Source organism: Dipteris shenzhenensis, chromosome 17 (assembly GCF_047967505.1).
Source record: "Dipteris shenzhenensis isolate YYH24624 ecotype China chromosome 17, Dip_SZ_1.0, whole genome shotgun sequence".
In the NCBI taxonomy this organism is placed as follows: domain Eukaryota; kingdom Viridiplantae; phylum Streptophyta; class Polypodiopsida; order Gleicheniales; family Dipteridaceae; genus Dipteris; species Dipteris shenzhenensis.
The window spans coordinates 6,666,748-6,681,515 of NC_141612.1; the positions used below are offsets into that span (position 1 = coordinate 6,666,748).

At 44.4% G+C, this 14,768-nt stretch overlaps 1 protein-coding gene across 1 annotated transcript; it reads left to right on the forward strand.

The window, feature by feature from the left end:
- The first annotated feature begins 1,144 nt into the window (after positions 1-1,144).
- LOC147891596 (uncharacterized) lies at positions 1,145-14,347 on the forward strand. Its single transcript, XM_087388834.1, has 4 exons — positions 1,145-1,572; positions 10,464-12,895; positions 13,012-13,346; positions 13,452-14,347. Exons 2-4 carry the CDS (start codon positions 10,606-10,608, stop codon positions 13,905-13,907), a joined length of 3,081 nt encoding a protein of 1,026 aa, XP_087244960.1. The 5' UTR covers positions 1,145-1,572; positions 10,464-10,605; the 3' UTR covers positions 13,908-14,347.
- Positions 14,348-14,768: the final 421 nt, after the last annotated feature.

Consider the following 14,768-nt stretch of genomic DNA (forward strand, 5'->3'; position numbering starts at 1 on the left):
GAATGACTTGAGGTAATGAGCTTTCTCCCTCTCCACATCGACCTAAGTCCTATCCCCATGAACGTGTTGCAAAAGTGAGTTGCCTTGCTAGTCTTGTTGTGTAATGTACACACACACACACACACACACACACGAGAGAGAGAGAGAGAGAGAGAGAGAGAGAGAGAGAGAGAGAGAGAGATCTTTAGATCCACACACACACACACACACACACAATTTTACTTGGCCACACTAGAGCATTTTATGACTTGAGGTCATGAGCTTTCTCCCTCTCCACACCGACCTAAGTCCTATCCCCATGAACGTGTTGCAAAAGTGAGTTGCCTTGCTAGTCTTGTTGTGTAATGTATACACACACACACAAGAGAGAGAGAGAGAGAGAGAGATCTTTAAATCCACACACACACACATTTTTACTTAGCCAGCATTAGAGCATTTTATGAAACTCTAAAATCTTATGAAGCCATGTGGCATATTCTAAGCCGTTAGATCAACTGTCCTATTATTAGCTACTTACAATATACTTAGCAGTTGGCGAGGCATTCTAGTTAAAATAGTGAAAGCCATGTTTCTTTATATTACAAAAAGACCGTTCCCAAAGCGGAGATGAGCCAATACAAAATCAGAAAATCTCAGTATAAGACAAGTAGACAACATAGTCTATTTGGTGAATGGAGAAACAATCGTGGAATGATTGCTTGAGTGACATCCGAAAAAAGAAGAACATGGAAGCAATGGGCTCATGAAAGACACTTTGATTCCTATCTTTCCATATAGACACTTCCCAATCTCTCTCTCTCTCTCTCTCTCACACACACACACACACACACACACACACACACACATTGCACCTTCAATTTTGTAGTAAGCTCCATATCGCTCCATATCACACATAGGAACATGGAGACGCACACAAGAGAGCGAGGGGAAGGAGGGAGGGAGAGAGAGAGAGGAAGGGGTTGCCCAACGGACGTGTGGTGCGAGGATGTTGATGGAGAGAAGGGGACCGTGTTTGGACTTAAGCGTTAAATGGCATTACAAGGCTACTTAATGCCCAGATAGGCTCTCTGTCCAAGTCAGTGGGTCCTTCTTCCTCACAAACACACTAGGAGACGTTCTGTGAAACCATTTCTCAGTTCTTCCCTCTTCTTCGCTTCTTCTTTCTCCCCCACTCTTCCGTTGCGATTCCCCCTTCACCTCTCGCACCCTTCTCCTGCTTTTGCATTGCTCCCTCTGCAGCTTTCAGCTCCCCCTCACCTTCTCGGCTTCCAACATACTTCGCTCCGGGATTTCCGCGCCTTGTCTCGACCCCTTCGAGCGTAGAAAATCCGGCGGGAGCGTAGAAAATCAGGCTGACATATAAAAGAAATGATTGACGAGGCAATCCGTTAGCGAACGCCGTAGTAAGACATTGTAAAGAATCAACGCAGGCAGCATGTCTGAACGGAGAGATGGGATAATATCGAAACCAAAAATGCAAGGAGTACTCGTCTCCTAAAGGGGAGACGAAACGACAAACGAGTTATGGCGTGCGCGATATTTTGAAGCCTTGAATTGAAGCACCATCCTGAGGTACAGTTTCATGCCGAAATGGCTGCTAATTTGCAGCTCTGTAGATGCTGTGAATGATCACACAAAGAAAGTTTGGAGCTGAGATCACCTTTGCGTCCATTTTTCCCAGACGTTCATAGATGCCATATGTCGATAGCTTATGAAACTTATTCATCAGTTAAGCTCTTCAAAGACACTCCGACGCAGCGTTTGTGAAAGTCCGAGGTAGGTATAGACGGACGCTAAGAGCGGGCACCGCGCGTGTGCTTTCTCATATTAATTGAGCTGCTCAAGTTGTATCCGACGTAATCGCGCCTGCATTATCTGTTGTAAGTTTGGCATGATGCATTATTTTGTACGAAGGCGCAGCCGTATCTTGGTCGACCATGGTTGGACTTCCTATCACTCATATTACATTTCTTCTCACCAAAAAGTTGCGACAGTCGTTTCTAAGTCTGCTTTCACAACAGGAAAATAATCGTCAATTAACTGGCACGTAACAAGTCACTGGACAACATTCTCATAGCCGTTCACAATACATGCATGCCGAATCTTGGAGGTTCTCACAACAGCACGTCTTTTAGGATTGCATATTCCTTAAATCCAGATAAATACATACTTACAACTAGCTTCAAATTGTCCCTTCAGGGGAGATTCTTAACTGCCACGTCAGGACTCACTCACCTGATATGGACTGTAATTCTTTTATCTTGTATCATATTGCTTGCGTGGATTTTCCAAGAGCTTCAAGAATGTCCTGGTCCTGGAAGGGCAAGAAGATGCAGGAGCCTTGAGATTTTGCCTGTGAGGCAACCATACCGATCATGAACTGCGTTAGCAGAAGTTCCACAGGACGGTAGGCAATCTATTTCAGAGCCGATTATTGGGTTGAAATGCATTGGCCTTCATGCAAAAGGCCTCGGTGGAATAGAATTAGATACATAAGAAGTATTTTAGGAAACTAACTCTATGGAGATTTACAACCCTATCCGCAAACTGCTGTGCCCCTTGTGATGCTGAGAATTGGTTTTATTTGAAATAAAATGTTCTGGAAGGTTGTTGCCTTTTTATGCTAGTAGAGAAGCTATTAATTGTGGCACGTGGATGTATGATCTACGGGGTGCTGGGCTGTCCTCTGTATAAATTGGATCTACTAAGGGGATTAATGAAGCAGTCGATTGCTAGCTGTCAAGCTGTCTATATATAATGTTGCATCTATCAAGGATATTAATCAAGTTGTCCATCTCTTGTCATATTTATTGATTTACACAGTTTTAGTCCTACCATTGATTGGAGTTTCCTGGAAGGCACTGCGCTTGTCTACATTAATGGTGGGCAGACTTCCTGAACATGGCATACTTGTTAAATTCTTAATCTTCCGAAGATTTGTCCCTATACTTCAAAAGTCTGCTCTATGTACCATAGCATGCTGCAAAGTTTATAGAGTGTGACTGGCCGCATGTGACCTCAACCGATGCCTATGTGCACAGCTTACAGCTTCCCTTCTTAGGCAATGTTTTTCTCTGTGCTTTTGCGGACACCAGCTATATATCATATAGCACCCAACCATGATCTCTGCAACTGTGGTAACTATCCCCTTTCCCTAAACAGGGATGGACATGGCTGGTTATGAGCATGAGTTAGGGTAACTAACCATACCCCCTTAATTTATTTATTGAAAAAAAACCTCCTTTTGGGTCTTTTGAAGCCTTTTTTCCCCAGACCGTTGAGGCATTATTTGAGGCTATCTTCTAGGCCATTTTGGTGACTATTATGATGCCTCTTCATCGACCCCTTATCTTGGATCTGTAGTCACCACATCGGACATGCAGCCCTGAAGTTACAAAATGGCTGAGCCAAAGATTATGAGGGCCTATACTGAATATGCTGCATATGGACTATGTACCCTAGCCCTAGTCTTGGCAAAGCTTTTTAATGATCTTGCCAAACTAACACATCCCAGGCTGCCACGGATAGAAGTTATCTGCTTTGCTGTACCAGTGAGCACTTTGTATCTCATCTTGTTCTAACAAGCCATATTAACAAGCCATATCTTTTTTTGATTGTCTAACATAGACTAAAATGATACTTGTCATATAGTGAGATCTTCAGTTGGTGTACTTTTGAGCTCCCCCTTTTAGGGGAAGCCTCTTTGTAATATAAGCATAAAAAATTCACGAAAAAAGTGTGTGTGTGTGTGTGTGTGTGAGATAGCTCTTTTACAAAAAAAGTGTTGTGTGTGAGTGCACTTGCGCGCAAGTGTGTGCCTGTGCCATAGTTACCAGGGGATGGGGATGTTCTGGAAACATCGGATGCCAGTTCGGGAAGGGGGAACATTGATGCTATGTCATCGTATGACATAGAAATATCCAACACGGGAGAGCGTGAGGGAAGAAAGGCTTCAGTGGAGGTAGGGCCTCGCATGGCAGCTTGCAGGCTATAAACAGTGCCATTTTTGGCAGTTCGCCTCGCCAGCTATGTAGGCCCGATTGAGCATGGGCTACGCCGCACTTGCCAGGCTCTAGCGTTAGTGCTTCCGCTCTCATTTCCAAGATCTTAGGACCAAGTCCCTTCTTTTCGACTCTGTGGTACGCCTAGCTAGTATGTGTGGTAGTCCCTGTTGTGGCTGCGACCTATCAAAGATGGATTGGGCTCGAGTAGAGACACTCTCGGTTTAGTGCTTGCACAGATAATTTGCAGTAAACCTTCGCTCACACAGCCAAGCTCAGAGTTGCCTCCCTCCACCTTGACGAGCCTTCCAGATGATCACATAGTTGGAGATTTTGATTCCACGACCTAGGGCGATATAAGTTACCATGTTGTCGGACCTATCTATGTATGAGCGGCTGAGGAAGATCAGAGATGTTGGTATGCTCGGGCATGTAGATGTTTGTGAGTCTTCGACTTCACATGGACATACTGCCACCTTTTTAGTATAGTTTTGAGACGCCATCTGTTCCATTCACTATGACATGGCAAACAAGGTCATTCGGGAGGGTCTCATACAACTCCACACATGCAGGACTTGGTTAGCATCTATCAAGCTTTAGGTGAAGCTCAGCCTTTACAGAGAGGATTGTCTATAGACCTCAAAGGAGGGTTGCATCGAATTGCCTGCCTACACCCGGATCTTTCTCTTGCACGCTTTGAGGATCTCGATCTGGCAATTTCATGTTTCTTCTCATAGGTTATGTGTTCAGACTTAATGGGCTGAGGGCATCCAGTTTGAGGGCATCCTCGAGAGGACCGCATTTGGGGTCTATGCCACATGGGGGAGGTTGAGTCGGAGGAGCACTTTGCTTCTAGATGTCTTGTGTACTATGAGATTCAAAGCCATCACTATTGTCTATCGAGAGAGAGGTTAAGGGCCCTCTCCAACCTGTTGATCGATTCGAATCTAAGAGGGTACCGATTTTCTTTCATGAGGCCTTACAACACAAAGACCGGCTGCTCAAGATACAGAAATGAGATCATGAGGCCTAGTTGAGTCTAGATAGAGAGTGATTGCTGATTTTTTCCAGTCAGATGGCATGGACTAGCAGTACGAGGGAGACTTTGTATAAATGGATGCTCAAGTATGTGTGGGTGTGTGGATTTGTATGTGTGAGAGCATATTTTTATACTATGGTCTACACCCACTGTTGGGCGCTGATGACGTCAGTGGGGATGCCATAGTAGCTAGTCCCTGCTATGCATGATGGAGTTTATGGTTTTTAAGCTTGTGAGTGACTATCATGAGATTGAAACTGCACTATGTTGTTGTTTTTAGAGGATGAGTTTGGGAATGTTCCTGGATTCATCTAGGTATATTGCTGATTTTTTCCAGTCAGATGGCATGGACTAGCAGTACAAGGGAGACTACGCAATTGAGACCTAGAGAGGGTGACATGACAGACCCACCAGCGTGTTGACCCATACATGAGGCTTGGAGATCTTCTCTCTGCTTGTTGGCTTTGAGAGATAGCCGATTGGGGTAACAGTGGCAATTGTGTGACAGTGAACTACTACGAGGCAGCCATGGAGGACTACTCAGGTAGATCACCATGTAGCACTCCATGGTTTTTATCATTCAACAATGCCAGTGAGAGCCCTCCTATCCATTCTTAGCCTGAGAGTGGGCCTGGTCCGTCAACAACATACAAAGGACATGTTGCTAGCCTGAGAGTGCGCCTGGTCCTTTAACAACATACAAAGGACATGTTGTAGAGGTGGACATCCAATTTTTCCAGCCTTATGTTTCTCTCCCCCCGTATTGATCTCTCCATTGCTTGTAGATAGTCTTGGGTGTGGATGCTCACTTAGAGGTCCCATACGTTCAAGTTTTCTCATTCTCTTTGGTTTTCTCAATCTCATAGACCCTTCGGCCTTTCGAAGGTTCTAATAAACTTTCTTTCTTTCTTTCTTTCTCGATTATTGATTTGGGGTTCACCATGCATGGTAAAAGGTGCCTTTGTCAAGCACATTTGCAGACTTTTGTAGTTCATTTGTGATCTTTATTTCTTCCATTGCACTACAATTGTGCTTGTGGGGTAGCCACACATTGGCAATTCTGTGGCACCAAAAAGTGTGCCTCTATTTTCAGATGAGCCTTTGCAAGGTAGTGATGCACAGGTGGAGGTTGCTCGGTGCAAGTAAGTGCTTGCCATAGTTGGAGCACCAACAAGTTGCATAGGAATGCCTTCCTGGCCTATATCACTTGCATCAACTGATGGCGGGCACAATTTTTGGAGACACTGTCTTCAATGTTTAGGGTACTCTTTTGGGACAATAGCTCGGTTAGTAGATATCCCAGCAGATTGAGCAGCATACGAATCAAGTTGTTGCCGTTGCCCTTCCAGATCAAGTCAAGCAGCTTGTGCCCCAGCATGGGGAGTCGGACCACTTAGGGGATTCCAGAGCTCAAGAGGAAGTACTACTAGCCAAACAAGTCTTACAACTGCAAGAGCAACTAAAGCTCAATGAGTCAAAAACTTATCTTAGGGAATGGTGGGTAGGTAGAATTGATCGACCAACCAAGGAAACGTTCAAACTAATAAAAAGAAAGAGAGTGCAGGAAGAAATCCCTTTGTTGAAAAAAGGTGATAACTCTCTAGCAGCTGATACATCAGAGAACATTCCGCTCATCCATCAACACTTTCATAAACTCGTGTCAGATTCTATTCCTCCTAACGAGTATATCATGCAAGCGAGGCAGTTGTGCAAAGAGGCTAGGAGAAAGACTGTCAGAAACTTTCAGAGTATTTACCTTGAAAAACCCCTCACTCTTAAAGAGCTGAAGCAGGCAGTGGATGTAATGGCAGAGGGAAAAACGCCAAGTGAAGATGGTTTGCCAGTAGAGTTTTACAAGTCCTTCTTGGAAACTGTAGGACCTCGTCTTCTGCAGGTTTTGAATGAAAGCCTTCATTCCTCTTTCCTACCAGCTGACATAAATGGGGGAGTTATTAAACTTATCCATAATGATGGTCCCAGGGAAGAACTTAAGAACTGGAGGCCTCTCACCATGTTGAAATGTAGTTACAAGATCTTTGCTAAGGCCTTCTCCATCCGAATTCAAGATAGAATGGACTGTTGGATTCTTAAAGAGCAGAAGGGGTTCATTAAAGGAGGCACCTTCTAGAAGCAATCATCAATATATGGGAAGGGTGTGAGTATGCAAAGGATTCAAAACATGACATTTGCTTTCTCAAAGTTGATTTTGACAAGGCTTATGACCATTTGGACTAGGACTTTCGAATTCAGGCCCTCCAAGACATGGGCCTTCCCCTGACTTTTGTGTCTTTTGTGAGGCTTCTCCTTACTAATGATTCCGCCAAAGTTTGTGTCAATGGGGAGATGAGTCACTCCTTCCCCCTCAAAAGATTCATGAGACAAGGTTGCCCTATTGCTTCCCCCCTTTTTGCAATTGCTGCAGATTTACTGGGATGGTGTAGCGGGAGATAGACTATCCTCACTCTCTCTCCTGCTTAATACGAACTGCAACTACAAGATGATGCACTCAATTCACAAAGTGATGCTGTGGATGTGAGTGAGAGAATCAGAGGAGAGAATGTGGTGGACCTCCGAAGGGGAAATAGATACAACTGAATAATGAATGCCCAAAGGGCTGAATACAACTGTATCAAGAGGCTGAAACCCTCACTGCAAAATTGGAAGACTAGACTACCTAGAGAAGGTGAATCCTCAGTAGATCCCTGAAGAGGCCGAGGCTACCCTGCTGGTCTGTTGCGGGGAGACTTGGGCTCTGCTGCTCTGAAGGCTTGAAGGCCTGAGGAGTGGATGTGAAATGAAGGCCAAGGGGCTGCCTTTTATAGGTCCCCTTGGGCCTCAAACTACTGACCAGAATGGCCGACCGTACTGCTGCCCACTGACTGGGTTGACGTGGCACCGACCAGTCCATGTGGCAGCCGGCTGGCTTCTGATGTGGTGCCTTTGCTGCGACTGTTGCTGCACGGGCTGCTGTTGAGCTGGCTGCCTGCATGGCAGTCTAGTATGGCCACAGGTTGTGGATGCACGTGACAGATGGCTTATTCAAAATGAAACTAAAGGTGGTACCCTCAAGGCATTGAGCTCCCCTCAAGTAAACAGCTCATTTGTTAGCAGTTTGCAGATGACACTAACTTCACACCAAGAGAGGATATCCAAAATGTGTTGAAGTGCCTCGATGTTTTTTGTGAAGCCTCAGGATCCTTCATCAATCGCTTAAAAACTGGATATGCAACTTTGAGTGGAAATGAACAGGATGACTTGAGGGACCTTGGATGTTTGAGGATACCCCATGCCCCATGGCTCAGTTTTCGCATGCTAGGGATTCCTATGGGATTTCAAATTTCAATGAAACAAAGATGGGATTGGTTTCTCTGCAAATTCAAGAAGAATCTTGATAGATGGAGAGGATACCAAGCCAACCTAGCCGGGAGGAGGTTAATTCTTAACCATTGCCTCTAGCCTGTGGCTATCTTTTACTTATCCTACTGGGCGCCCTCAAGGGCTGGGCTTAAGAGTTTTATCAAGCTGTGTAGAGCCTTTTTGTAGTTGGGTCCTTCTAGATTGTCAAAAGTGAGGTGGTCATTTTGCACTAAGAATAAAGGGGAGGGAGGTCTGGGGATAGTGGATTTTGAACAAGTGGCCCACAAGCTCGTGGCCTCCTAGATTGTCAAAGCTATTCTTAATCCCCTTGAAGATTGGGCCTTGCTCTTGCTCAGAAACACAATCCATATCCGTCCTCTTAGAGCACCTAAGTGGAAAAATTTTCCTCTTCTTTCGGCTCTTTGCTCCCCAGAACCCTGCATCACAAAAGGGAGCCCATTATGGAGGTCTCTTTGGTCTACTTTTGAGCAGATCAAGAGCTTTATTGTTTTATCAGGTAAAGGTGCTTTTATGGCGCTTGATTCCATTTGGGTCTCGGTGGTTTCAAGGATAAACCTATGAATGATGAAGACTTCATGAGAGCAAGCCTTCTTTTCAAAGAGGGCTTACAATGCTGGGGTCAGCTTTGGGATAGAGGAAATCTCAAGTGGAAGAGCTGGCCGAAAATCCGTAGAGAATTAACGCTTGATAACAACCAGTAGAGTCTAGACTCGCTCTCTGGCAAGGTGAAACACAATAGAAGGGTGGTTCACAGCTGATCTACATGAAGGAATTTAGGTGGGTGGACAGCTCTCTATTTTGCCCCCATCCCTACTCCAACTGCCACCATTGATGAGGTTTACAAGGAACTGAATAGAAGATGGAAGATTGGAGACAGTATGGCCACGTGGAAGAGTAGAAATGAGAACATCTGGGCCAAAAACATATCAGAAAAAGTCTCAACTCTCTTATGAATGATTCTTCATATGGTTGTGTGGACAAATGTCAGGAGCCTAAGAATTGGGAAAGGGGACAGATTTTGCAAACGATGTCCAGGAGTGAGGGAAGATAAATTTTATCTCTTTGTGGCCTGTCTTCATGCAAGGAAAGTGTGGACACTAGCTTGCTTGGTTACTAGGGAACCCCTAAACTGGAAGGCTATTCTTTTAGGGGAGTCAACTAAGGTCAAAAAGGACTTGTGGCACCCAACAAGAGCACATGCTGTCTGATGTATCTAGATTGGGGCTACAAAATTAGGGTTGACACCTCCACAGCAAGGGTTAGTCATTTAGAACATCAAGATAGTTCAAGGGCCACAAAGTGCCAAAACTCTCGTGGGAGGGTTGTCATAGTTGAGGCTTCAGCCCCGGAGTCCGAGAGACAGGGATGACTCTTGTGTCAGCCTTGGAGCCTGGAAGAGTCAGGCCCTCAGCCTGCGAGGAGGCAATCTAGGACTGAGACGATCCAGTTGGGCTTTGGCTAGGGGGCCTAGGTAGAGGCAGGCGCTGAGCGGCTGGTGAGGCGGGGGGGTGTGTGGGAGAAACGAAGACTGCAGGAGGGGGGTGGATCGAGGGATGGGGAGTGTGGGTGACCTACTCTGCAGTGTCAGCAGGGAGTACTCCTATTGAGTCTCTGCGGTTGTCCACCTCCCTTCAACAGGTAGGTGACATTTTTTAATAGACTTGATCCACCATCTCAGGCATAGTTGAGTTATGTTGCTGAGGAGCACATGCAGGCCTCTTTGCAGCAGATTTCAATCCAGGACTACTTATTTACATATGGGACAGAATAACTGATTGGGCAATACGTCCATCTAGCTTTATGGTTTATACACTGGGTTTTTGTTTTTTGCCGTTCAGGGATGCTGTTGGACTCGTTATATTTCATAATTGGATGTATTTTTAAGAAGGAACATAGGGAGACCACTTTTATGAGGTACAGTCATATTGGTGGTTACTCTTTTATAGGAGTAGATACACATAATGGTATTTGTTTTCTGAGTTCTTTTGCTGGGCTTATCAATCCTCCAAGATGGTAAATTGACAGTCTGCATGCCTTCATTGTAGGTGTTCCCATGGACAAAGGTTTAATCTCTTCACAAAAGTTTCGTGTCAACTTGTTGTGACATAATGCCATCCATTCACTCATCCTCCATTATCCGGTTCAGATTTAAAGGCAGATTTTTTAAGGCCTTTGAGCGGGTTTAAGATGGGTGAATTAGGCCCCATGGATTCTGGTGATGGTCTTGCCAGAGGTGTTTACCTTGAGTTCAATTTTTTCGATGGAGTTATGGTCGATTGCAATGACATAAACATCTCTGATCAGAGGCTGCTGGATCGGCAAGTCAGCTTCTGTAGTAACAAACAGAGTGCTGTCCATGTAAATAGTATTCTTGATCCGTTGGAGATAAAAGCCCAGAAAGGAGAAACTTGCGCATACATTAGAAAAATACAAGCACCCAATTCTTCCATGGTTCTGGTAGAGTCGCTTGAGGGAGTCAGACCTGAGGTGAGAAACTCTCCTCTGTGCTGGAAACATGCATCACAAGATTTTCAAGCAGAAACATGCTCATATAAGCCATTGGATCTGTGTGTAACTGGAGGCAGTCCTCCTGGAATTGTGGACAGGCAAAGATCTCCTCGAAGGGATGGGAAAAATTGTGATAACTTCAGTATTACTAATGGAGTACAAAGGTCCAATGCTGCGGACAGCTCTAGAACATGCAGTTCGGACAATAGTAGTTGTAGTACTCCTCCTTTATACTATGGAAGCGTGGGGGCCAAAGAAAGCTCCCTCAGGAGGAGGGTACATTTTTTCAGTGGTGAAAATAGTATCTCTAAAGGCCAACAAGCTTTTTCTGAAAATAGCACAAACCATAAGAGTTCAAGTTCAATCTTGAAGAACAGCCTTAGTCCCAGTCCTGCACATAATTTGAAAGTTGATTCCCAGCAAAGGCAAGGTCTCGTCTGGGATCCAAGGAATGCTTGCATCCAATGCAGCAGGGATTTTGATATTGAAAGAGATGTTGTAAGCCTTTCAGGGGAGCAGATAGACTTCCTCTGGTCTGAATATTCAGAGAGGCATGATCTTTTGCCTGCTACTGAGGCTGGGCATGGAGACATGCATGAATGTGTCAGCACAACAGCAAATACCAGAGGTTCTTCTGAAAAGGGAAACAAAGCTTTGCTGTGCTCTGCAGAACAGAAAATGGCCACTCTTTCAGGTGGGAGCGGTAAAGCATTGATTCCAGGGGACAGAGCTACAGCATGCTACACACAAAGCTCGAAAGATCCAGGAAAAGAATCAGGTAAATCAGCTTTAGCTGCTTGGTCTGCTGTTGTTGGATCAGACTCTCCAAGATGTTCTTCCGCATCAATGACGGACTTGATAACAACAGTCACTCCCAAGAAAGGGCCAACGGCTAACTACTGTGAAAGATCTCCTACCTTAGCATCCCGTTTAGAGCTCACAGGGACTGCTCTTGTTCACGGTAAGATTCATGATGAATCTCTGACTAAAAACAATATGGACTACAAGGTACCAACTGTCCAACCTGATCCTTTTCTACCAATCTCAAGTACACCTCTGACCTCATTGTCTCCAGTTAGCATTTCTGCCTTAAAAAGGGACCCAACAACATTAAAGTTAGACTCCAAAAACCTGTCCATAACTGACCCTGTTCCATATGGAACAATGCATGGGCTTCTGCATTGCACCCTCAGAGATGGCCTTCCTAATTACACATATCTGCTGGACAGTTATGAAGAAGTAGTGACAGCCAAGATCTGGACAGAAGACATGGTTCTTGGGGAAGAGCAAGGTGCTTGGAGGTACACTTTTTATTCTTTGAGAGGAGAACGAAAAAGGAAGGGTAAAACTGGGTGGAAACATTGGAGGAGAAAGGAGAAGTTAGTTTCTGCATCTGTTGGGAAGATGAAAGTTTCCAGTATATTATGCTCTGATAGGGGTCTTGAGGGAGACGGAAAGATGTCAGTGGTGTCTGAATTTGTTCTTTCCAGTGCACGGGATCAAGAACGGTCAATGATTGCTCGGGATGATGTTTGTTCTGAAGCTGGTCAATCATCCTCAGAAACAAATCAATCTGATTGTGGAAAAGCCACTGATACAAGCAGCTCAAGCTTGACTTCCCAGTCGCCTGCATCTTTGTCAAATGAACACTTGAGTGTGTTGGCTCCTGGGAAGATTTCTGACTGGTATGTATCACAAAGTCTGCTACCAAGTAGCTTGGCTGCGCCAGAGATTGTTCATGAAGGGAAGGAAAAGATTCGGAAGTGGAGCTTACAATCTGGAATATCTGGCATAAATTTCAGTAAGAGCAATAGGAAGAATTGCCGACCATCTAGCTTGATCTCACCAGATATTAACATGGGGGATTCTTCAGCTGATCCAACCTGGAGCCAGAATCCGATTCATTCAGAGCTTGCTGCCATGGTTATTAATGTGCCCTTGGATATACAGGATACACAAATGTCTGCTGGTATGTTGTTGCAAGTTGGCTTAAGTTATGAGTAGCTTTCTTGTGACTTTTAGAAATGAAGTTGAAGGGAGTCTGATTAATGATAATTTAACAGTGTTCATTGGTATTTTTCTCAGAAGTTTCATCAAAGTCAGAAACTCAAGAATGCGGACATGTTCCTGGACAAAGGTCTTGCAACCACCCTCAGTACAAAAATCATGAACAGCATCAGGAAGCAAACATCACAGTAATTTTGCCTTCTGGGAGCCATGGCAGACCTCTCAGTGATTCAAAAGGCCCGTCACCCTTAATCAAACGGTGGAAGGATGGAGGAAAGTGTGACTGCAAAGGGTGGGATTTGGGATGTGGGTTGATGGTCCTTAGCAACCAAAGGCAGGAAAGCATCATCGCTCAGGATCTCATGCGCAGGGAAAATCATTGCCAGAGCAAGTCTCTAACACTTTACAAGCAGGTTTGTTCTCCACTTGCAATATAGGAGTGAGTCTTTTTTTTTTGGCTGGAAGAAAATGTTCAGCTAGACTAAACACCCTGGATTGTTTTTCCTTATTTATGACAGGATGCAGATCAGGAAGATGCATCTCTTAGCCTCACACCCCAGAAAAATGGACTCATTTCCCTTGATTTCCGAGCGCCTTTATCACCATTGCAAGCTTTTGCAATTGCTGTGGCAATCTTGCATGGTAGGGAGTCTGGCATTCCAGATGTGGATACATCTATGGTCCTGTCAATGGCAGGCAAGCCGAAGGATAATGTGCAAGAGAAATTTTATGTGGATCAAAACATTCCAGAAGCTGAGGAGAATGTTGATGGGCCTTTTCTCTCATGTGTTGGCATCCCAAATTCAAGGGAATTAGAAATGAAAAGCTCGAGTGGCCATTCACGATTGTCAACTCACAGAAATCAAGGCAGTTCACGGTTCCATGACACTCTTGGTAGCTCTCATGCAAAAATGCAAGGTAGAGATGTGCTAAATCGTGCTTCTGAGCTTGCACTCTCCTTTGAAAGGGTCTGAAGCATTGAGCAAGGTTGATGTTCTCCATTTGAAAGGGTCTGAAGCAACGAGCAAGGTTGATGTTATCCAATTCTTCTTTTACAATTCAAATGTACTAATGATGGGATATTGAAATTCGAATCAAGGTCTCATCAGCTACAGATGATTGTAATTCCATTGAAACATGAAAAGATTGTGCTTCCCCACATGCGAGTATTTTTTTGGACGATGTTTGGGTCCGAGTTTTGGAAGGGAAGAAATCTGGGCTTATCTATGTATTCCTCCAAATGATGGTCGTGTAAACATCAGATTTAACGTACAGGATTGTATGCTTACACTATGATGTACTACAAGCAAGCTACCAGGAAACTTACCAGGAAGACTTTGTATGATTGCTATCGCAACAGCCTCACAAGCCTTTTCATGTAATAACCTACATGCTTTGTAAGCAGGTTAGAAATTGATCGCATTTAGTAATAGTCTGTGATCATTCTCTATCATTTGTTCGGTTGGCTGGTTTAAGGTATCATTATTTGAAATTCACACTAGCTACACTCACAAGGTGATACATGGAATGTTCCCTTCATTGCTTTGCAAAATGTTCTCATCTTTGTGTAGATTGGGATCCCACTTCGATCTGACTGCAACAACTAAAAGAATGATCTTCTTCAATGTGCTTGAATGTGCCAAGTTTGCAAGTTGATTCCTCAATGCACACATTGTCTAGAAAAACTTAAGTCAAGCTCCACTAGGATGGCCACTAGCATCATCTGCTGACTGCCCATCTAAATTGACCAAAGATGTAAATATCCTTTTGTTCTATTCTGACCAAAGATGAGCATAGGAATAGACTTGTTTTGGATAGACAAGAATTGTGAAGTA